Source organism: Phyllostomus discolor, chromosome 2, assembly GCF_004126475.2.
Source record: "Phyllostomus discolor isolate MPI-MPIP mPhyDis1 chromosome 2, mPhyDis1.pri.v3, whole genome shotgun sequence".
NCBI lineage: Eukaryota > Metazoa > Chordata > Mammalia > Chiroptera > Phyllostomidae > Phyllostomus > Phyllostomus discolor.
This window is the reverse complement of record NC_040904.2, coordinates 117,269,803-117,294,687: the sequence shown is the minus strand read 5'-3', so window position 1 is coordinate 117,294,687 and position 24,885 is coordinate 117,269,803. Positions and strand designations below refer to the sequence as shown.

The window sequence follows — 24,885 nt, the reverse complement described above, 5'->3', positions numbered from 1 at the left end:
ATAAGTAGCATAGATGGTAGGTAGAAAATAGACAGGAGGAGGGTAAGAATAGTATGGGAAATGTAGAAGCTAAATAACTTATATGTATGAGCCATGGATATGCCCTAAAGGGGGGGAATGTGGGTGGGAGGGGTGTGCAGGGTGGAAGGGAGTGAAGGGAAAAGAATGGGACAACTGTAAAAGCATGATCAATAAAATATATTTTAAAAAGTTAAAAAATCACTTGCAATTGTATACACCAATAACAACAAAAAAGAAGTTAAGAAAAATCCCATTTACAGTTTCATTAAAAAATAAAGTAATAATAAATTTAACCAAGGAGGTAAAAGACCTGTTTTGAAAAAGTATACAACATGGAGAAAGAAATGGAAGAACATACAAATAAATGGAAGCATATACAGTGCTGATGGATAGGAAGATTTAACATTGTTAAAATATCTATAGTGCTCAGACCAATCTATAGATTTAATGCAATCCTGCCAAAATACCAATGGCATTTTTCACAGATCTATATCAAATAATCTGAAAATTTATATGGAACCACTAGAGATTCCAAATAGCCAAAGCGATTTTGAGAGAAAAGAAAGTTGGGGGTATTCCACTTCTTCAAACTATACTACAAGGCTATAGTAATCAAAACAGCATGGTACTGACATAAAAACAGACACATAGATCAATGGAAAGGAATAAAGAGCCCAGAAATAAACCCATGTATACGGTCAATTAATCTATGACAAAGGAAGCTAGAACATACAATGGGGTAAGGACAGTTTCTTCAATAAATGCTGCTAGGAAAAATGGACAGACACATTGAAAAGAATGAAACTGGCTCACTTTCTACCCCATATACAGGAATAAACTCAAATGATTTAAAGACTTAAATGTAAGACCTGAAACCATAAAATTCCAAAAAGAAACCATAGGCAGTAAAATCTCTGGCATTGCTCTTGGTAATTTATTTTTTTGATATGTCTCCTTGGACAAGGAAAACAAAAGAGAAAATGAACAAACAGGACTTCATCAAACTACAGAGTTCTTTCACAGCAATAGAAACCATCAACCAGACCCAAAGACAACCTGCTGAATGGGAGAAGATATTTACCAATGACACATCCAATAAGGGGTTAATATTCAATGTAATAAGGAACTCATACAAAACTTAAAGCCAAAACAAACAATCCAATTTAAAAATCCACAGAGGGCCTGAATAGAAATTTTTCCAAAGAAGAGATACAGATGGCCAAAAAACATATGAAAAATATGAAAAGATGCTCATATCACTAGTTACAAGGAAAAGGCAAATGAAAACCACAATAAGATACCACCTCACACCTGTTAGAATGGCTATTATCAAAAACACAAGAAACAACAAATATTGAAGAGGATGTGGATAAAAGGGAACCTTCACACACTGCTGGTTGGATTGCAAATTGGTGCAGCCATTATGGATAAGAGAATGGAGATTCCTCAGAAAAATAAGAATAGAGCTACCTTACGATCCAGCAATCCATCTTCTGGGAATCTACCCCCAAAATTTGAAAATATTTATAAGGATACATGTCCCCTTACATTCACTAGATGACTGGATAAAGATGATGCGGTACATATACTCGTATACATGGAATACTACTCAGCTCACACACAAAAAAAGGTCACTACATGAATGGATCTTGAGAGTATTATGCTAAGTGAAATAAGTCAGATTTTACAGGACAAGAATTTTATCATTTCACTCATACATGGCATACAAAACAAAAACTAACAAAAGAACGAACAAAGCAAACAGAAAAACTCTTAGATATAGACAATGAAATGGTGGGGAAGAGGGGTTGCAGGAGGACACAGAAGATAAAAGGGGTCAAAATATGATGACAGAAGGAAACTAGACTTTATAGGATGAACACCTAATAGAGTATACAGATGTTATATTATAAAGTTGTACACCTGAAATTTAAATAATGTTATTAGCCAATGTTACACCAATAAATTTAATTCAAAGAGAAAAATAAAAGATACTTTAACCCCAAAATAAATTCCATGGATTCCAATCACTTCCTGACTGATGTTCACAAATATCTTACTCCTGTCTCACTCAGATACTTGAGATCTATCCTGTCATACGTGCACAACTGCTTGAGTGAGACACTATAGGAAAACAGCCGCAATCAAGCACCTCTCAAACAGCACCAGGCCTCAAAAGGCGCTCTCAGTGCTATCAGACTATTACAATTGCAAACACAATTATGCCTCCCTGATCATTTCACATCCCTAGTACCTGAGATGATTATTTTACCTTTCTCTCCCTCCTCAGCCTCTCAACCCCTTCTCTTCCTATCTGCCTCAACTGATGACTTTGCTTCATAATCTACTGAATAAATAAAACAAATCAGATGATCTCTTCATTCATCCCCAAATCTATAAACCTGTCTTTATCTAGTCTATTCTTTAGGTGCTCTATCCTTTTAAAATAAAGGGACTATAACTGCTCCCATTCAGGCTGAATAACTCCACTTCTCTCTGGGCCCATCCTTTCTCCCTTTTCAAGGACTTCATTCCTGAGTGTCCCGTCCCTGCTGCTCAGTCAGCTCCTCTCTGCTGAATTATTCCCATGAATATATGAACTCACTCAGTACTTCCCTTTCCCACAAATGCCCTTCTCACTATCACCAATGTGTTTTTTAACAAAAGAACTTCTAGAAAGTATTATCTCTGTTCACTGTCTTGACTCTACTAACTTGACTCTATTAAAAGGTGGGCTTCCATCACTATCTATTCACTGAAGCTTCTCTTTTCAAGACTACCAGTTATCTTTATGTCACCAAATCCAATGGACATATCTATCTTCATCCTACCCACTCACCACAGAATTTGAATCAGTTGGCCACTCCCTCCTCATGACACCATCCTCTTCCTATCCCTCTTAATCACCTTTTTTATCTAACCTCTAACCTTGCTGCTCAGACTGTCACCCTCTGGACCAGCAGCATAAGATTATCCGGGAGCCTGTCAGAGTTGCAGACTCAGACCCCAAACCTACTGGATCAGAATCTCCAGGTAACAGAACCACCAGGGTACTCCTGGGACATTAAAGTTACAGGATCACTGCTCTGAATGATGGTATGCTCAGAGTCCTGTGCTGTACTCCCCTCCTAGGTAGTCTTCAAATGCCAAGAACAAATCAATAACTCAATAGCAGATAATGCAGGTAAAGTTCTAGCCCAAAGCTTGGGGCATAGTAAAAGTTTAATAAAGGTTACCTACTAAATCATTACATCCAAACTATACATAGGTGTTTGATGAAAAACACACAACCCCATACACAAATGTACATCATAAGGCAACTTAAGACTAAATCTTTCTCCCCTCCAAAAAAACCCAGAATTTGTCCCTGATGCAGGTACTGGCCAGCAGTATCTGCAGCCACTGCAGATGGTTGAGATATGAGAGAAACACACATGGACTACTGAGTCCTGTGGAGGAATAGGGATGGCATGACCACTCTCTAAAGGAGGGAGTGCACCTTGCCATCTTGCTTGAACAGGCTTTTACTAGGGTTTTTTGGGGGGTAGAAATATGGATACAGCTTATTAACCATTGAGGATCAAACAAGTACATAAGTTCAAAGAGCTAAAAAGGGATCACACTGAGGTGGGGTTTTATCACCTAAAAAACTACAGAACTTAAGGGGCTAAATTCATTTCTTGCGTGGGCCTTCATAATCTAATTAAGAGCATCCTCAGTAAAGCAGTTTTCACAGGATTTTACATATCCTTTTTTCAGGCCTAATCATCCCGGGAAGTTCACTGTCCCGTGTGGATTGCACCACCCCTGGTCATTATTACAGGCTTGAGTTAGCCAGAGGAGACAAAGGCAGCTGGGAGATTTGGATGTCTGGCAGGCAGAATGAGGACTCAGGCTTTGTCAAAGCCAGGGGGTGGGGGTCAAACAGCCCCTCTTTTCCACAGCCCCCTGAGTCTTCCCCTGACAGCCTTCCCACGTGATTGTGCCTGTCTTAAGTCCATCCTCCTCTGAGGGATCTTACCTGCCATTGGCTAACTGACCAAGCAATGGGGGCCAGGCAAGGAGCAGGCAGCGCCCCTGCCAGGGAGATAAGTTTGTTTCTTTAGTGTCTTCTGGTCGGGGAGGTCTCTCACTCAGCCTTAGCCATGGGGGGCTACAGCTCCTGAAACCAGGCAGGGAAGTTCCCAACATGTCCCCCTCCCAATATTATAAAAATTCAAACACATAGAAATCCTAACACTCCTGCACAAACATCTATTCCTATCAAATTCAATTATGCCACAAAAGTTTCATGTTAAAAAGGGAAAGAATATAGACACAAAGGAGTATTCTGTATCCTTACCTGATACTGGATTGCTTCCACCCAATAAGGGTTAAAACTCTGGTAGCATTTGCGACAGAGTTGTTTGAAATAAACCTAAAGAGAAATTTGTTTTTTTTTTAAATCCAAGTTTACATGTACCCTAAGCTCCCAGTTTTTAATTTATGTAACCCATTCCCTTCCATTGTACTTTGTTTTTGCTCAACCTCCACCCTGAGATCTTCAGCTCCTCCAGTGCTTGGTCACTTTTTCTTTCTCTTTGAACCTCATTTTCCTTACCTATAAAATCAATGTCCTGCTCTTATTTTTACCTATGATTCTGACAACTACCCAATAACATACATAAAGTACCATAGTAAAAGTCTTCAATGGGAAGTAGCTATCAGAATTTCACTCACTGTGCGGCTGAACCCTTGACCTTTTCCTTTTGCCCTGGTCCATTAGCCCCTGCTTTCTTATTTTTTCCCCAGTATTTCCCCACCTGAATTTCGAATTTCTTGTGTTACCCACCAATTCATGTGGTTTCTAGGCTTTGTGTATTTCCTTGTGCACACTTCCTCCCTACCTTACTTGAACTCCTATTTATCCTTTCAAATCCTATTTGGACATTACAATGCCTTCCCCTGACAAGGTCGGTCATTCCCTCCTGCGTTATTTCTGTACCACATCCATGCCACAGGTACCTCTGTATTGTCACCAATGCACATTCTGTCTGTGTCAGTCCTATCAGTGTAAATGTCTTGAGAATGAGTTCTATGTCTTCTACTTTGCATCCTAGTATCTTGGAGTGTTTAAATTAAATCCACTGTTTTTCTTCCAGCCAAACAAGTAAAGTCATTTTTGTTTAGGTAAAGGATCTATTCGCCTCCAGGTCTAGTGAGTGGCCAGCGTGAAAAGCCATGTTTCCATTCAGGTCTTGGTATGTCTCTCTCTCTCCAGCTCTTTCAGAATAGCACAGGGGACTCCAACTCAAATGCTTGTAGAAATTAATGAGATAGACCAGATATAGACTGTTACAAAATGAAGGGCATGTACCCAGAGGAGAGAAGCTGCTCAGTGCCAGCCTACTGTTCTTGTACTGAAACAGAAATCTATGATGTCCAGAGTCTGATTGTTCAGGAACATCTGGAAACACAAACTGTGAAATCTTTCCCAATGTAAATATGCTGACAATCAATCAAAGTAGGGCAGGACCTGCTTAGCCTAATGGAGTCTCTCACAGGCTAGCCTTTACAGTAAATTCTTCCTCTTGCTGCCCCACCTTGTGGACTCACAGTGGAGCTAATGCCCAAACCTGTTCAAAATAAACCAATTGAAAAATGATTATAGAAAGTCCCAATGTCCACAAGAATAAGAGTTCATCTAAATAATCTGGCATTTTGTCCAATTGAACTATTAAACCCAACAGAACACCAAGACTTGGGTCAGCAGTCTGGAGGTCATGTGAGCTGACCAGTTCAATTCAATTAATTTTCTTTTTTTTAAAAAAAGATTTTATTTAAGTGTCGCAGTTTCGATTCCCAGTCAGGGTACATGCGTGGGTTGCAGGCCATGACCTGCAGCAACCGCACATTGATGTTTCTCTCTCTCTCTCTCTCTCTCTTTCTCCTTCCCTTCCCTCTCAAAAATAAATAAATAAAATCTTTTTAAAAATAGATTTTATTTCTTTATTTCTAGAGAGAGGAGAAGGAAGCAAGAGAGGAGAGAAACCAACTGATTGCCTCTCACACACCCCCCATCAGGGACCTGGCCCACAATCCAGGTATATAAACTGACTGGGAATCAAACCAGTGACCTTCTAGTCTGTGGGATGATGCTCAACCCACTGACTTTTACTCACTTTACTAGTTCCAGAAATGCACCATACATAAGCACTCTCCCATCTGGTCTTACAATCTTTACAATGAAAGTAGCCGTATTTTCATTCTAAAAACCATAAATAAAAGGGGAAGAGCCTTTTATTATCTTGGGGGGAAAAGGCCAGATCCTTCTTTGCTTGTGGCTTTGTATAGGAAATACAAAATGCCTCCTTATCCTCATTCACAGCTATTCTCAAGGTTACTACAATAATTTAGTGTCTTGTCTCTGAAGAATTAATCTGGGATTCTTCTCCCTGCTCTTTCACATTTTTTTTATTTCCACAATGCCACCAGCACAGTCTCCCTAGAACAAAATTCTGATCACATTTTTCACCAACTTGAAGCTCTTCTTTGTCTCATATTCCCAGTTAATAATGATTGGCAGACTTCTGGTTTCTGCATGCTTAAAGCTGGCAGCCTCCTTCACCAAAATGTTACAAAACATGGAGGCCATGTAAAATACACATTTTCATAACTTCATCTCATCAAATAAAGGAGAAAGAAAGGGAAGATTTTGCTCTTATTGCCCCAGAAATGGAAGAGGACAGAGAGGAAATCACTAGCAGAAGTCTGAGGAGGGGGAGACGAAGTTCACCTGGATGTTGGGTTTCCTGAGCGGGTTGGTGTCTCTCTGGGCCTGCTTACTCTGTGTTTCCCTAGGACTCAAGTCATCTTCCTTCCCCAACTTGTCCTGCTGCCAGAGTTCCTCCTGCTTGTCCTCTTGCAACCTTGGCCTTGGTAGTGACTTCTGCTGCTGATGGCTGGCCTCAGCGGAACCCAAAAGCTCCTGCCTCTCCTCGTCCTTCCCATCCTCCTGCAGCCAGACGAAACCCCTGAGGCCTGTCACTGGTGAATAGAGGTCCCAAACTGGCGGTAGTGCTTTGGGGACTCTGTGGCCCCAAGGAGAGCAGCTGTGCAGGGTTAGAGGGCCCAGTGAGCACTGCAGGGATCTGTCTACCCGCAGGCTCACCTGCACACCCACCTCCTTCATATTGGTCTTGCATAGCTGCAGGCTCACGCTGAGATTCACCTGGGAGAGAATGGCCTTAAGCTGCTTCTTCTTGTAAGGCTCCATGCAGTAGGCCCAAACATTTGTGGGCACCACCAGGCTGGTCCTGGCCAGGAAAGTGGGGGCACGAGCATTTTGCCTCCAGTAGGGCTGTTGGTGGTCAGAGTCCAGGCTGGCCTAAATCCAAGTGTGCTCCCTGGTACAGGTCCTGGGGAACACAGACAAAGTGCTCCATCCTCTGGCCAGGCTTAGTGTAACATCTTGGTTCAGTTTGTGTCCTTGCTCTGCCTTCCACCTTCATCTGCCCCTTCTCTCTCCTGCTCAGGTTGGTTCAGGTTCATCCCTATCTTTTCCACTTATTTCAGATTCTGAAGGGGGCTGCTGCCTATCACCCTATTTGAAGGGGGTGGTGGGAGGAGAGGTACCTACCTACAGAGGCCTAATTGCCACCTGATTCAAATTGCTCTTACCTGTGTCAATTCACTGCTCCCAAATCTTTTTCAAAGCTGTTTTTCCATTGCTGACTTATTCACACACTTGCTATATTTAACTACTTATTTATTTATAGCTAATAAATAAATAGCTTTTTCATTTATTCCCATAGTAATGTACCATTTCAGAGATCCTGTTTTAAAGTATATAGTAAAATGAAAACAAGGAGAAAATTATTTGAGCAGCCTTATACTAGAAGAGTGTAAGGAAGAAAGTACATTATTATGGCAGGGCTAACGAAAATATAGACCAGAGGAACAGGGAGCATAGAGTTATGGGGAGGAGGGTTGTACATGGTGAGAGAAAATATTTTCAGGGGGTTCTACAACATGCCACAGGTTCAGTCCGCTTCTTGTGAGGACACGCCCCCCCCCAAAAGGCGGGGGAAGCAAATTGTTCTGATTTAGAGGGTAAATGCAGATTTAATAGCAGGATAGTTAATTATGTGAGATCAAACCCATTTGAAATAAAACTATGCCTTATTACCAGGCACCGTAACCGTAAGTTACTTTCGGATTCCCCATCTGACAGTACTAACCAATTTATGGGATGATTGTAATACTAAGTTTGTTATTGCTTGTGAAGCAATAACAAGCAATAACAAAATGGACTAAGTCGCGTGTTCAGTACGCGGCAGTTACTCTTACACAGGATCTCAGGCCTGTGTTCCTTTGCTACTCAGACCCAGGTGACTATAAGCGTTGGTATCTCTCTGTATTGGTCAGACTTCCTGGTGCAGCTGAGGGTTGTGATCAAACTGAATGACCCCTGAGGAACACAGTAGAGCCCATCTTTTTTCTAATCCAAGGTTGCTTTGCTGTTCACTGCTCAAGAGCTTTCAGAAGCAGCAGGGCCCATGGGCAGCTTCCACCTCCAGAGCCCAGTGGAAGGCTTTTAAGCCATGAGCTAACCCGAATTAAGCCTGTGCCAGGTGTGTCCGATCCTGTCCATGATGAGGACACAGTTGCCTTCCGGGCAGTTTGGAGGGGACAAGCACAAACAGAATGATCGGTACCGTTAGAATGTAAAGGACACTAGGGCAGCCTGCTGAGGGGAGTAGCTAACACTGCAGGAAGGATTAGATGGGCTCCCCATTTCTCAGGAGGGGAGAGAGCTCAAAGGTCTTAAATCTGCTACCTTAGAACATCACAGGGTTAGAATTTAAGTACCCTGGCTTCACACGTCATCCTGTCCACTCCACAGGGAGCAGCGGCCGAAAACGGGTCATCTTCCACCAAGGACCACGCTGGGTTTCAAAGGGTGGCAATTTCGGGGCCAGAACAGAGGTCTATCAGAGACAATAGGCCGTGTGAGGCCCCCGAACGCGACACCAGGGGAGGGGCAGGAGTCGCAGAAGTTACAAGGGGCGGCCCTCTCAGGGTTGCGTGAGAAAACGCTGCCTTACAGCTACAAAACGACCTCTCTGCAATCCAACCAGGCGTTGGCGCTCGCTAGCTAAGCTGGGCGGGGAAGCCAGCCTGACTTCCGGGCTGCGCGGTCACGGCGTGCCGCGTCGGGTCCTCAGCGCGTGACGTGTGGGACTGCGGCTTTGGCGCGAGCCTACGAAAGCCCTCACGGAGAAGCGGCGGCGCCTAGTGCGTGAGTGCGGAGGGTCGCCGCTGGAAGATCCTGCGGGTTCCAAAGAGCGGCGTCTGTGCAGGTGGTTAGTGTTGCGGAAGCTGGCGCGGCCGCCTCGGCCCCGTAGTGGTCGCCGCCAGTCTCACGCAGATGGGGACGATGGACCGGGCCTCCCGGTGGACACTTAGCTCCTCTCTTGGGACTCTTGGACCCCGCCACCCGCTCAGGCGTGAGCTCCTAGCTGTCGCTGGTGTCCCGGTCTGAAACCTTGCACACGATAAAGTTACTTTTCTGGAATCTTATGTCGTGAACAAGGTTTCCCGCTTCCGACAGTGTGTCCGCCCCACTTCACCCCAGCTGGTGCCTGTGGGACCAAGACGTCCTCATTTGAATTGGTTTTTACCGCTAATGGGAACTCTCGCCACACGTGATAGTTAACGTAATTAAAATTAATGTCAGAGAGGCTGTTCATGGGGGCGGAGATCAATCATCAGTGTCGCTTTAAGCAGCTGTACCCTCTTCTGACTCTACCTCATTGTCACTTAATGGCCACTCCTCATGTAGTGTGTTCTGTTCTATTTTGCAGACTCAATTTTCAAGCGTCGGAGTAATATTGTAGAGTAAAATGCCCATTGGATGCAAAGAGAGGCCAACTTTTTTTGGAATTTTTAAGATGCGGTGCAACCAAGCAGGTACTGACAGATTTTATATAAATTTGTGAGTTACACCGGGCAAATGTTTTTAGAAAATTAAGTAAATATACATGCTTGCTGGAAGGAATCCAGTATTTCACTTTTTTGTTTACACTGTGAAATCATAAATCCAGTTAAGAGAATGAGCATTTTACCAAATGATATAGAATCCCTGGTGAATAAAAAGACTGGCCCCTTGATTAGCAGTAGGAAGAATTGTTTTTACAGCACAGAACTTCCAAAAAATGAGTATAATTGGCAATTTTACTTTGTAGCAGAAGGTGTCAGTTTGTTTGGTCTCAGTACTCCTGATACTCTTAAAAATGATAGAAGTCCTCAAAGAGCTTTTCTTTATGTAGGTTGCTATATTAGAAATTAAATTAAAAACTTTAAAAATATTTAATAATTCACTTACAAATAAAAATAAACTCAATGCATATTAATATGAATAACATTTTTATGAAAACAACCTGTATTTTAAAAAAGGACATTATTTTACATTTTTACCATTCTCTTTAATGTCTGGCTTAATCGAAGATGGCTAGTCTGTTGTAATATGTTGCTGTAGTGGAAGACCCAGCCTCACACAGCAATGTAGTTGGATAAGAAGGGAGTATTTTAATAGTCTTCAGTTAATTGTGGTTATTTTTCTTCCATACTACACCAAAACTTAAGTGATAGTTTCTTAAAAGTTGCAATGTGGAATCTGAAACCATGTCATTAACTATTCGTATGTTTGTTACATTAAAGTCTCTCATTCTCTCTTGCACTTTGAATGAATCTCTTATCTATACTATAACATTATGCACTGATTAGGAAAGTGCCTGTGTTCGGAATAACACAGATATTCCCTATATTGACACGTTGCAGTAAACAATATTTTAAAAAACCATATTTGTTAGTTCACTGATGTGATCAGAAGTCTGTTAAGATTGGGAGTAAACAATATTTTAAAAAACCATATTTGTTAGTTCACTGATGTGATCAGAAGTCTGTTAAGATTGGGAGGATGTCAAGCTGACAGAGCCTGGTAAAGTTTAACAAAACTCTGATTTTCATTTGAAAGCTCATGTTGTATCATTGGCTGTTGTTTTCCCTCAGTAACAAGCTCGCTTCATTCATTTTCAAAAAAATGTCTCCCAAACCACCCAACTAAGTATGACTTAGTCATTCTTTCTAGTAAAAATGGTGCTTTCTATGAAAAAAGTACTAGTTCAGCTCATAACTCATATGAATGTTTTTCTAGACAATTGCTGGACTCAAATATGCAGAAATGCTTATGCATACTTTTCATTTTGTCACAGAATATTAAAAAGATGTATTTTTAATATTAATATTGGGCTTAATATTATTAATTTTTACTTCATTAAGGACATTTTATTTTTATTTTTTCTTTTATTGATTCCAGAGGGAAGGGTGGGAGAAAGAGAGAAACATCGATGTGAGAGAGAAACATTGATCGGTTGCTTCTTGCATGCTGACAGGGGACCAAATCTGCAACCCAGGCATGTACCCTGGCTGGGAATCAAATGGTGACCTTTCGGTTCACAGATCAGTGTTCAACCAACTGAGCCACACCAGCCAGGGCATTCATTATGGACATTTTAAATTAAACTGGGCTTTCTGTTTTTGTTTTTTCACAAGTACATGGTGATGAAGAATAAATACAATGATTACTAGTACAGTTTGCTGCCACTGCCTTAACTCACACAAAGATGTCATCAGTTTTACTTACCAGTGGTGCAATGTCAACATTGTGAAAAACACAAATGATACCTTAGTAGTATTATGAAAATAGTTTTGACCTTAGGGACCTTTTAAAAAGGTCCCCCCAATTGTTCCACAGTCCACACTTTTAGAAGCCCTACTTTAAGAGTGGATAAATCAGAGTAGATGTTTTGTTATATGTCTTTAACAACAAATCATTTTATTCCCTTTTATTTGTGAGTCTAAACATTCTTTACTTATAGATTCATCACATCTACTTATATAGTTTATAAACATTTGAACTTTGTCTGTAGAATGCATTCCTACTATGATTTTTGTTTCTGAATAATGAATATAAGATAAAGAAAACTTTAGCCTTGGCTGGTGGCTGAGTAGGTTGGAGTGTCATCCTGAACACCAAAAGGTTGAGGGTTTGAATCCTGGTCAGGGCGCATGTCTAGGTTGTGAGCTCAATCCCTAGAGTAGGGGCACATACAGGAAGCTATTGATTGATGTTTCCCAGTCTCTCTCTCTCTCTCTGTCTTACTGCCCCCTTCTGCTCTAAAAAGCAGTAAAAACATATCCTTGAGTGAGGATTAAAAAATAAAACTTTAGAAGAGCTAATATAGTTAAGAGCTATCTCCTTGTAACTTTTGTAAACTTCTTATACCTCACTACAGATTCACCACAGAACAGATGAATGATCCTGTTTAATCAATGTGCTTTAAGAAAAGTCTTCCACAGTCCAAATCTCAAGCATCTTTTTATTTATAATGATCTTTACTGGCTCATGATTTTTTGTGTCTCTAATTAAAACCAAGATGAGGTTTTTATTTTTCTTACAGATTTGGGACCAATAAGCATTAATTGGTTTGAAGAACTTTCTTCAGAAGCTCCACCTTATAATTCTGAAACTGCAGAAGAATCTGAATTTAAAGTCATCAGTTATGAACCAAACCTATTTAAAACACCACAAAGAAAACCTTATCAATTGGCTTCAACACCAGTAATATTCAAAGAACAATGTCTAACTCTGCCACTGTACCAATCTCCTTTAAAAGAATTGGATAAGGACAGATTAGATTTAGGTAAGTAATATGATGTAGACTAGGGAAGAATATGAAGCAGGAATTCAGGCTAACCTGTATTAAGAATCCCTACTCTGTCATTAACCTGGCTATGTTGGTCAGATCAACCTCTCTGGCTTCACTTTCCCCACCTAAAAAAATAGAGATGATAAAAATACTATCTGATAAATTTGGATTAAATAAAATAATGTGGGTACTTAAAAATGTTCCTCTTCCTACCTCCTTTTATTAATACATCCTTCCTACTGAGATTTGCTAAGTTTTATCTTTTCTATACAAAAACAAAAACATACCCTAGGACTTTATATGAATTATACAAAATTGTATTTCTGCAGGTTGTCACAGAGGACAGGGAAGATTATTTTTATCAAATCTCCTGATTTGATAGCAGTTTTCCTGGCCTATGTGCCATATATTTCCAATCAATCAAATATTGGTCATTTATTGCTTGCTTGATTTAAGTAACATCCTCTCCCTTTCTTTGGAGTATTATTAACTAGTAAGGAGAATTAAAGTACACAGCTGAATTATAGTCTAAGATTGAATGTGGTACATGGAAAGGAAAAGTACAAAAAGTACAATGAGAATTGAGAAGAAAGCATAAATAATATTGGGAGAAATAGGAAATGATTCATTTGAATTGAATATTGAAGGGTGGATTCCCAGTCAGGGTACATGTCTGGGTTGTAGGCCATGACCCCCAGCAACTTCACATTGATGTGTCTGTCTGTCTGTCTGTCTGTCTGTCTCTCCCTCCCTCCCTCCCCCTCCCTCTCTTCTCTAAAAATAAATAAATAAATAAATAAATTCTTTAAAAAAAATCTTGAATGGTAGAAAATGGGACAGTGTGATAGTGTTCTAGGCAGAGGAAAACCATGAAGAATATGCAGTTTGTTAGAAGAATATGCAGTTTGTTAGGAGAATAGCAAATAATTGAAATCATTTGGAGTGTCAAATCTGATAGGGACCAATAATAACCTAAGGCTAAAAAGTAGATTAGAGGCAGGTATCAAATGCGAAGCTAAAGAAAGTGAATTTATTTGATAGATTGTTAAGCAGAAAAATCAGCAAATTTAATCATGCTCCTACTTCCTGCTTCAAACCTTGGATTACCTTCTCTTTGCCCTCATAATAAAATTTAGACTCCTTCATGTGATTACAAGGTCCTTACAAAGTGGCCTTTGATCTCTAGGAAGTCAGTCTTGTATGAGAGAAAGTATTTAAATAAATATTCTGGTGTGGTACCTGTTACAACAGGAGCTTGGACACAATACTGTGTTGTGGAGATAATAAGGGAGCAGCCTTAGGTCTTAATGTGGTCAAGGAACACTGTAAAACCAGTTGATACTGAATCTTCTAAAAAAGTAAAGGATACACCTAGAGTCAGTGGTTTATCCTCTAAATTTAATCTGCCGGAATTGGTTTATCCTTAATCAGGGAAGTTTAGGAATGAGTTAATACAGCCACTTGACTATGCAGAGAACCTGATGTTTTTAAGGTTATGGTGCATAAGTAATTCAGTTGACTGTGGTCTCAAGACATTTTGCTTCTAAGTTTACTTTAAATTCAGTATTGAAATGTAAGACTTAAGCTGTTTTTTAAACTACTTTGTTCTAATACCTAATGCATTATTTTTAAAAAAGAATTATCCCTGAAGTTCCATAAGGAGGTTTTTCTCAGCAGCCCATCCTTTTGCATAAAATACAAGTTTATCTTACCATTACTCAGCTTATTTGTGAGATTCTCCAGTTATTTGGGAAATACTTACTTTGGTATGTACTTGTTTTTGCCTGGTTCATTTAAAAATTTTTATTACAGTTGAGTTTCTTTTTGTTGCTGATCCAATATTGATACTTTATTATTAACTAAAGTCCTTTGTTTATATGTATTAGGGTTTCTTTGACAGGTCTGTGGGTTTTGACAAGTGTATAATGTCATGTGTACACCATTACAGTATCATTCAGAGTAGTTTCACTGCCCTACCAATTCCCTGTACCCCTGGCAGCCACTGATCTTTTTACCTTATGGTTTTGCCTTTTTCAGAATGTCATATACATAGTTGGAATCATAAAGTATGGATGTAGCCTTTCAGGTTGGCTTCTTTCACTTAGCATTACTAGATTTATCTGTGTCTTCATGGCCTGATAGCTCGTTTCTTTTTATCACTGAAAAATGTTCTATATTTTGGTTACTTGCAGGTTTTGGAAATTATGAATAAAACTGCTATAGTTATTCATGTGTAGGTTTTTGTGTGGACCTAAGTTTTCACATCATTTGGGTATTTGCCAAGGAGCACAATTTGCTGGATTCTATATTAGAATTATATTTAGTTTTGTAAGAAACTACAAACTCTTTCAAAGTGGCTGTACCACTTTGCATTTCCACCAGCTGTAAATGAGAGTTCCTCTTGCTCCACATCCTCACCAACATTTGGTGTTGTCTGTGCTTTTGATTTTCATCCTAATAGGTGTGTGGTGGTATCTCATTGTCTATTTTTTAAGTCCTTTTTTACAATCTTTTTAAAGTGAACAGGAAAAGGTGAAATTTCACAATACAGGTTTAGCTACTTTTTAGCATCTTTAAAAGTTTCATAAGAGAAGAAAATGGATACAACTATATTTGAATGTTAATAAAAAAGATAAAAAAGAAAGTTGGAAATTTTGTTGAAGTGGGTTTTTTTAACTTATATGTGCATTTGGCTTATTGGCGATTATGTCTATTCCCTGTCACTTGAGAAAGAAGAATATAATACAATGTTTTTTGTATGCTACTACAAATAGTTTTCAGTTTAGTTTTTGCTTGACTTACTAACACTGTTGACTTATCTTCCCCAAAGCTTCTCTAGGTTAGAGATTGTAGGATCAGTTAACTGTTGCAACTGTTTTTAAAAGCAGTTTTTAAGAGTAATAAGTGCCTCGAGTGCCCAGTTGATGATACAAAAAATAGGAATGTTGAAAAACTGTAGGTTGGATTTGCTAGAATCACATACAGCTTTGGAAACCCTGTCTTAGCATTATTGTCTGAGAAAGTAGATGTGTTCAACAGGAATGGAAGTATTATGTGTTGCTGTCTACAACCCACCTTTTTAAACCTTGCTGATTTATCCAGCCAATGTTCATGGTGTGACTATAACATCAGAAATTATTGTAGTTGCTAAAGATACAGTGATGAGTCAGACAAAATCTCTTCCTCAGGAAACTTACAGTCTGACAGGAAGCAGGAACAGTGTATGATAAACTCTGCAGGAACATAGGAGGAGCGTGCACTTAGTCTGAGATTAAGGATCACTCAAGTTTTCTGGAAGACGTGATTTCAAAATGGGAGCCTGAAAGAGGATATTCCAGGTTAAGAGAAGTAAAGTGAGAAAGAAGCAATTTGTATGGTGGTTCTCTCTAGACTGAGAGAACCATTCTTGCAGTATATGCAAGTGGTTAGAAATAGCTGAAGAGAGTATGAAAAAATGTTATCAAAGAAATTAAGATATCAGATTGTGAAGGCCTTACAACCACAGAGTTTTATTATGGAGTTTGAACTTGACCTTGACACCAAGATCTTGAGAGGTTTTCAGCAGAAAAGTAATATGGTCAGATTAGGTACCCTGGTGGGTTTTCAGTAAATGTGTTTTCCTTTACTTTTATCCTTCATGACACCATAGATCTGTGTGTGACTTAATAATATGACATAATCACATTCTACTTGGTACACATTTCAAAAAATTTTCCACTACTATATTCTGAACTCCTCGAGGATAAAGCTGTATCTTGATTGTATTATTTAAAATGCCTTATGTGTATTATATGCTTATAATATGGTTATTGAAATGGAGGCAGGAATCTTTTTGGGAGGAGTTGGCAAATTGAGTAGCCATTTCAGACCAAACTCCTTGTATGTTCTCCTTCCCTGTGTAGATGAGACTTTTTTGTTTTTAAATACTTCAGGAAATGAAAATTCACAATACAGAGCATGTATATCTTCACTGAATTATTGTATTCTTTTCAGGAAAGCATATTACTGATAGTAAGCATAAAAGTTGTTGCATGATGAAGGCTAAAATGGATCAAGCAAATGATGTTATCAGCTCACCTCTAAACTCTTGTCTCAGTGAAAGGTATGATAAATACTTAAATGAAACATTTTCTTGCATATGATATTTGTTTTATAGAAATGCATCTAATTTTCACACTAACATTCTGAGTGTAAGCCTGGAAGAGAATCTTCTTTCGGGTTGGCCCAAAAATTAATTTAGTTTTTTCTGTACAGTGGCTCTAGTAGTGCTTAGTTGTCTTTAACTTCATCTGAAACAATATTATTAGATTGTATTGTGACAGCTGACATATTAGTGTGCATTTTGAAAAATTATCAAAATTGGTGAATTTTTTTCATCCATTTCAGTATCAGAGAGAGAAGAAAATACACATTTTTGGCATATTTTGCTTTATTATTTCAAGAAAGGTAAAAACACAACTGAAATGTAAAAAATTTGTGCAGTATGTGGAGAAGGAACTGTGACTGATGAAATGTGTCAAGTGATATTCGAAGTTTCTTGGTACTATTGACATTTTAGCCATATAATTCTTTGCTGTGTATTGGAAGATGTTTAGCAGCACCCCTGGCCTTTATCCACTAGAAGCCAATATTGGGAGATAGCTGACATACTCAAAATATCCAAACCAATAAAGTATTGGTGAAAATGAAGAATGCGACTTATTTTATGGGAAAAAAACTGAAAAACTGAGTGGACATTTTGGCCAACCCAGTATTTTTAAATAATCTCCTTTTAGGCTGAGTTCTTCACTGCATTAATTTCTACGTTAGAAACATTTACATTGTTTTTCTTACAGTGTTGAACTGGTTTTTCTGTATATTCTTTGAAGTTTTAAGTAACAAAAATACTAACAATAAAAAATGCCTTTGAAATATCAGTTTAAAATAAATTATTCATGTATTTTGAATCACTGGAGAGAAAATATAAGGCTATTATAGATTCACTTTACATAATTTTTAAATTCAAAATATATAATTCCTGCCCTGACTGGTGTGGCTTGGTTTGTTGGATGTTGTTGTGCAAACCAAAAAGGTCACTGGTTCGGTTCCTGGTCAGGATACATGCTTGGGTTGTGGGTCAGGTTGCAGGCCAGGTCCCTGGTTGGGGATATGCGTGAGACAACCAGTGGATGTTTCTCTCTCACGCAGATGTTTCTCTCCCTTCCCCCTCCCTAAAAATAAATAAATAAAATCTTTAAAAAAATTATATACGTATATATAATTCCTAGCAGATGAACTTTATGTGTGCTTTATAAATTATTTTCAATGGGCATATGAAACATAATTTAGTGGTTATTTAATTTTGCATGAAATATTTACTTTTAAAAAGTAATATAAAAATATTACAGAATGGTATCATTCTAATGATATGATTGAGAGTCCTTTTTTTCCCCAGTAACATTAGTAAATGTTATTTGCCATATCTGTTATTTCCTGAATAATCTGAGGGATTTGCTTTGTTTTGTTTTAGTTCTGGTATTCTACGATGTACACATGTAACACCACAAAGAGACAAGTCAGGTATGACTAAAAACAAGGCTTTTTATTTTGTAAATATTCTAAATTTTACAAAAATAAAACTTCATAATTTTTTTTGTTTTATCCCCAGTGGTATATGGAAGTTTATTTCATACACCAAAGCTTATGAAGGTAAATATTCTGCCTTGTTTATTTTTGTTATATAATAACTGAGAATTTGATAACAGTATCATACCTTTGTCCTGAGATTTACAGTTATATACCTATGGTCTCACATAGGAATTCAGTAAATGATAAATGAAAAAAATAAGTGAATAAAAAATATTTTAAAAATATTCATTAGTGTCCTCCTGTGTAATAAATTATTTTCTTTATTTCCAGGGTCAGACTCGGAAACATATTTCTGAGAGTCTAGGGGCTGAGGTAGATCCTGATATGTCTTGGTCAAGTTCTTTAGCCACACCACCAACCCTTAGTTCTACTGTGCTCATAGGTAATACTATCAAATGTTTTTTTCTAAGAAAGTAAATGATGTTGATAAATTATCATCTCTAATACTTTGTGTTAAAAAGAAAATATGAAAAAGTAATTAGTTAAATTAGGTAATCCTGTCTTTCATAAACATATTAGTTCAAAATAGTATTACCATATTTTACCATGTATAATATGCACTTTTTTGCCCAAATTTTTGAGGGAAAAATAAGGATATGTATTATACATGGGTAGTGCTAATTTCATATCTATATAAATGCTTTTGATTAATTATTTATGCTCATACATTAGAAGTATAACTCTGGAAAGCAATAATGATATCTATATGCAAAGTAATACCCTGGATTATGATAATAGGTTTTGTTTCTTTTTTTTTCTTTTATTTAATTTTTTTAGAGTATATTTTATTGATTATATTATTACAGTTTTCCCCATTTATCCCTCTTTATCCCCCACCACCCTGCACCCCCAGCCCTCCAGCGTTCCACTTCCTTAGTTCTCTGTTTCCTATAACATTCTTAATCTTTCCCTATTTTATGCCTACCAATTATGCTGCTTATTCCCTGTACCTGTCTCCCCATTCGCCTATCCCACTGGAAACATTCCATGTGCTGTCCATTTATCTGATTCTGTTCCTGTTCTAGTTGTTTGCTTAGTTTTTGTTTTTGTTGTTTTTCTTTTTTTTTTTTTTAGGTTCAGTTGTTGATAGTCGTGAGTTTATTGTCATTTTATTATTCATAGTTTTTGATCTTCTTCAATTTCTTAGATAAGTCCCTTTAACATTTCATGCAGAAAGGGCTTGGTGATGATGAACTCCTTTAACTTGACCTTATCTGGGAAGCACTTTATCTGCCCTTCCATTCTCAATGATAGCTTTGCTGGATAGAGTAATCTTGGATGTAGGTCCTTGCCTTTCATGACTTCAAATACTTCTTTCCAGCCCCTTCTTGCCTGTAATGTTTCTTTTGAGAAATCAGCTGACAATCTTATGGGAACTTCTTTGTAGGTAACTCTCACCTTTTCTCTTGCTGCTTTTAAGATTTTCTCTTTATCCTTAATCTTGGATACCTTGATGATGATGTGCCTTGGTGTGTTCCTCTTTGGGTCCAACTTCTTTGGGACTCTGGGCTTCCTGGACTTCCTGGAAGTCTATTTCCTTCACCAGATTGGGGAAGTTTTCCTTTATTATTTGTTCAAATAGGTTTTCAATTTCTTGCTGCTGTTCTTCTTCTGGCACCCCTATAATTTGGATATTGGAGTGTATAAAGTTGTTGCAGAGGTTCCTAAGTCTCTCTTCATATTTTTGAATTCTTGTTTCTTCATTCTGTTCCAGTTGGACGTTTCTTTCTTCCTTCCAATCCACACTGTTGATTTGAGTCCTGGTTTCCTTCCTGTCACTGTTGGTTCCCTAAATATTTTGCTTTTTTCACTTTGGGTATCCTTCATTTGTTCATTTTGTGACCAAGCTCAATCAGGTCTGTGAGCATTTTGATTACCAGTGTTTTGAACTCTCCATCAGATAGGTTGGCTATCTCCTTATCGCTAGCTCTTTTCTGGATTTTTGCTGTGTTCTTTCATTTGGGCTATATTTCATTGTTTTGGTGCAGCTGATAGGTTGTAAGGGGGTGGGCCTTAGGTATTCACCAGGGCAGGGCAACTCCCCTTGCTGTGTTGTGGTGCTGTGGGTGTGGTCAGAGAGGGAACAATGCCGCTCGCTTGCTCGGCTCTTGCCCCACTTTCCAGGAACTTGTGTGAGACTGGGAATTTCTCCCACTGTGACAACCCCCACCGTAAGCCACAGTCAGGTGTGAGTCTCAGTTTCCTATTCAACCAGCCCACTTGCACAGTCCCTTGCCTTGCTGTGGGTTTTCATTGTCCACCCATCTGCCCTGTCTCTCTCATCTCCCTCCTCCCGGTCTGGTTTAATTCATTGGTTGTCAGAGTTCCATGCAGTTTGATTTTCTGGCATTTCTGGTTGTTTCTTGTTTTTAGATTGGTTGTTATCCTCCTTTTGGTTGTGCGAGGAAACGAAGCGTTTCTACCTACACTTCCATCTTGACTGGAACCCCCGGTTTTGTTTCTAAGTATAAATAAATTAAAAAATTAATTAAAAAAGTAAAATGAAAGGTTCCTGAAAGTTGGGGCAAAAACATGGATGTGCATTATACACAGAAGCGCATTATATGTGGCAAAATATGGTATTTTGTTTAGAGCAAACTGGTATGAATCAGAAGTATGTTAGGTAGTACTCTATAGGAGTCAGATTAATTTATTTACAAATCAGAATTTTTTTTTATTGTAGCAAAAATGCATTCCATTTTGATTCCTCTTTAGCTGAAAAAATAAATTTGTTCTGTTGTTGCTCAGATGCAATAATACACGTAAAAGCATGTTGAAAATTAAAAAGTGTTTAACATATGATATGCCTTTAGACTGTTAGCATCTAAATAAATGCTAACATCTATAAGCATTAGCTTTCAAATTGTGACTCCACAGCTTAATCTGATTCTCCAAGTCTTAGTGGACAGTATCACCTTAGAGTCAGGATCATCAAACCATAATTTCTTACCCCTTTGCAAATAGTACTAAGGAAGTGACTATAGCTTATTTACTGTGTTGATTGACTTTTCTAAATAGTATACTTGGGTCAGTTTTCTTTGAAATGTGTCATTTAATCCAATAGTGTTTATGTCTTTTAATATCTGACCAAAAAAATCTAAGTTTTTGCATTAACTGTAGTATATGACGTACAATACATATAGGTCAGTTGATTTTTTTTTTTTTACAGTCAGAGATGAAGAAGCACCTACAGCTGTATTTCCTAATGATACTACTGCTGTAAGTAAATAGGAAAGATTGATTATGCTGTTGTAGTTCCTTATAATTTTAGTATGCCTTGAAAAATTATTTATCTTGCCTTTTTCATTCCTTATTTTATGATTTATCTAAGCCTTTGAGAAAGCCTCTAAACCTGTTTCTGTATGTGATTTTCTTTGACTTCCTATGAGAAATTCTCCTGTTACTCTGTTTAAGAATAAGTTGAATGTTTATGGATAATGAGAATTTTTATATTAGTAATTTTAAAATAAAACTTTTATAGATTTGGAAAAGGTGTTTTTCTGACCATGATGGAAGTCTGAAGAAAAATGACAGGTTTATTCCTTCCGGGCCAGACAATGAAATTGAAAATCAAAGAGAAGCTAAAAGTCATGGTAAGTCTTTATGTTTATCTGAATGACTTTTTAATTGACATCATTGAAGTATTGCTCCTCTTAAAGATAAAACACATTGGTTCTCCTTTCTGGATGACTAAAGGTATTAAGGTAGAAACTAACTTGACTGATATGAAAATGTTAACGCATCATGCTAAAGCAAGACTATTGAAGATATTGTTGTGACACAAAAACAAAACAAAACCAATTATTCAAAACTTAACAGAGGTGAAGAATAATACTTATAATTAACAAAATGTGAAGACTGTATTTTGTAATTAATGAGTAAATACAGTTGCAGAAATGCCAAAAACTGCCTAATCATGTCATTGGGATATTGCATTTTTCTTAGTGTGTATATGTCTATATAAATATGTAGGATTGGATATCTATGAGTGTGATTGTGTGTAGGTATGTGTATAAAATCATGTTTTACTCTCAGTTGTTGTAGAGCCACAAAATTAATTTGGACCATCTGGTTTGATAAATGTTAGAATACTAAGTACATAAAGTAAGATTGGGTTAATTGTGATTGTGTAAAGCTGGTAAAGAAAGGTTATTGGTGATCCGAATATGAATAAAAGGCTTCGAGTACAGTAGAATCTGCTTTATCAGAACAGAAGAAGGATGGGTGTCCCTCCTGCCCCTCCAAAAATAGCCAGTAGTCAGGATAACCCTTTAAAGGTTCAATTTTGTATTATTTAGTACATACTATTTCTATGAGAAGAATCGTGAGAATCATATAAATTGTATGGATTTATTATAAAATGTTATTAATATGCTTCTATTTTAAATTTTACAGGATTGGGAAATTCATTTGGTAAAGTGAGTAGCTGCAAAGACCATTTTGGGAAGTCAGTGCCAAATGTCTTAGAAGGTGAAGTACATGAAAAGGTTGGAGATATTTCTGAAGAAGATAGTTTCTCATTATGTTTTTCTAAATATAAAAAAAGAAATATACAAAAAATGAAAACTGGCAAGACTAGGAAAAATAGTTTCAATGAAACAAAAACCAGTGAATGTGAAGAAGCTAAAAAACAAATAAAACAAAGTAAACATTCATTTTTAGCTGAAATGGAACCAAATGGCAATAATCCATTAGATACAGAAATAATGAATCAGAAGCCCTTTGGGAGTGGAAGTGACAGAATCTCTGAGGACACTGTACAGTCTCCATCTTTCAAATGGTCTCAGCTAACCTTCTCAGGTCTAAATGGAGCCGAGATGGGGGAAATACCTCTACTGCATATTTCTTCTTGTGACCAAAATAATTCTGAAAAAGACCTCATAGGCATAGAGAAAGAATGTACCAACTTTGTTACTTTAGAAGATTCTTTGCTACATATTTCAAGTGGACCAAAGGCTGAGAAGACATTAAAGGAGGAAACGGTGAATAAGAGAGATGAAGGACAGTGTCTTGAACCACATGAAGAGTACACTCTTGTGGCAAAAAACATAGTGTCTGAACCTTCCCTAATAGCTTCTCCTCATCAGGGTATCAAAAAGTCTCTGTTCAGGTTAAGAGCATCACCTGTAGAGACACCCAGTTCACTTTCCTCAAATAATATGACTGATCCAAACTTTAAGGAAGAACCTGAAGCTTCTGAAAGTGGATTGGAAATATGTACTATTTTCTCCCAGAAAGAGAGTTCTTTATGTACAAGTTCAGTTGATAATGGAAACTGGCCAGTCACTATCAAACATACATCTGTAGCTTTGAAGAATACCGGTTTAATATCTACTTTAAAAAAGAAAACTAAAAAGTTTATTTATGCTATAAATGGTGAAACATCTTATCAAAGATTAAAAATGAAGAAAGATCAAGAATCAGGATTAAGTAACTTTTCTACCCAATTTGAAGCAAACACTTTTGAAGCACCATCTATAGTTACAAATGCTGATTCAGGTACCATTCTGTGTGTGTGTGAATAGTACATACAGTTATATGGATGGTGACAAGTTCTCTTAAATGAATATGTAAATCTCTTTCTTTAATCTTTTTTTGCCAGCATATTGCCTTCTGAAATTTTTCATTTTTTGACCCTTGAATAGCAAAGGTTGGAGTGCCAATCCCCATGCAATTGGAAATTTGAGTTTCAAACTTCTGAGTTCCCCAAAACTCATTCATTCTTTGGTATCCACAAGGAGCTAGTTTCAGGATACCAAAATCCTCAGATGCTGAAGTCCCTTGTATAAAATGGTGTAGAACAGTGCATACTGTCAGCCATCTGCATCCATGGATTCCCAAACACAGATGGAAAAATACTGTTTTCCATCCATGGGTTGTTGCAGATACAACACCTGGAGATAGGGAAGACCCACTGTATATTTATTGAAAAAACACCACATGTAAGTGAACCTGCTCAGTTCACACCCATGTTGTTTAAGGGCCAGCTGTATTTAATAACAGGCAATGTCAGTATGTTATTGTTTAGGCCTTTGATTACCAATGTTAAAAACCATTTCATCAAACTTGCTAGATCGGTATGTATGGTATATGAATAATCATTACTCTTGAGGCAGAGCATGTGATTTATAACCATCAAGAGATTGACTACGTAATTCCTGCTTTAATTTCCAGTGTTTATTATATGTAAATTAGACAATTTTATAAATATGTTGTGCTATTTACTATATATTCACTAAAGCAAGGAAAGAATAGGAAAAAAGCTATTAATTTCTAGCTAAGTTTAGTGTAAGCCACTCCTAAAATAAAGCAGTCATTTTTATTGTTGATACACAATTTTCTTAGATTTTCTTAGTAATATTTAGATTACTGAGAGTTATTGCCATATCTCTGTACATCCAGAGTGTGTACAGTGAAACTCGCTTTTTTTTTTTTCAGCAACAATTTAATCATTAAACTCTGTTGAATGATGATTTAGTTTCCT

At 37.6% G+C, this 24,885-nt stretch overlaps 1 protein-coding gene and 1 pseudogene across 1 annotated transcript in view; one reads left to right on the top strand and one right to left on the bottom strand.

Moving 5' to 3' along the window:
* Positions 1-1,179: 1,179 nt before the first annotated feature.
* Positions 1,180-8,356, bottom strand: LOC114514024 (annotated as a pseudogene).
* An 883-nt stretch (positions 8,357-9,239) lies between these two features.
* Positions 9,240-24,885, top strand: part of BRCA2 (BRCA2 DNA repair associated) — a 79,659-nt gene continuing 64,013 nt past the window's right edge. Inside the window, exons 1-10 of the mRNA XM_036018396.1 lie at positions 9,240-9,365; positions 9,867-9,972; positions 12,525-12,767; positions 16,767-16,875; positions 18,283-18,332; positions 18,421-18,461; positions 18,672-18,783; positions 21,571-21,620; positions 21,883-21,994; positions 22,797-23,900. Of these exons, the coding sequence (XP_035874289.1) occupies positions 9,906-9,972; positions 12,525-12,767; positions 16,767-16,875; positions 18,283-18,332; positions 18,421-18,461; positions 18,672-18,783; positions 21,571-21,620; positions 21,883-21,994; positions 22,797-23,900 (1,888 nt within the window). The 5' untranslated portion in view covers positions 9,240-9,365; positions 9,867-9,905. The remainder of the gene's footprint in view (positions 9,366-9,866; positions 9,973-12,524; positions 12,768-16,766; positions 16,876-18,282; positions 18,333-18,420; positions 18,462-18,671; positions 18,784-21,570; positions 21,621-21,882; positions 21,995-22,796; positions 23,901-24,885) is intronic.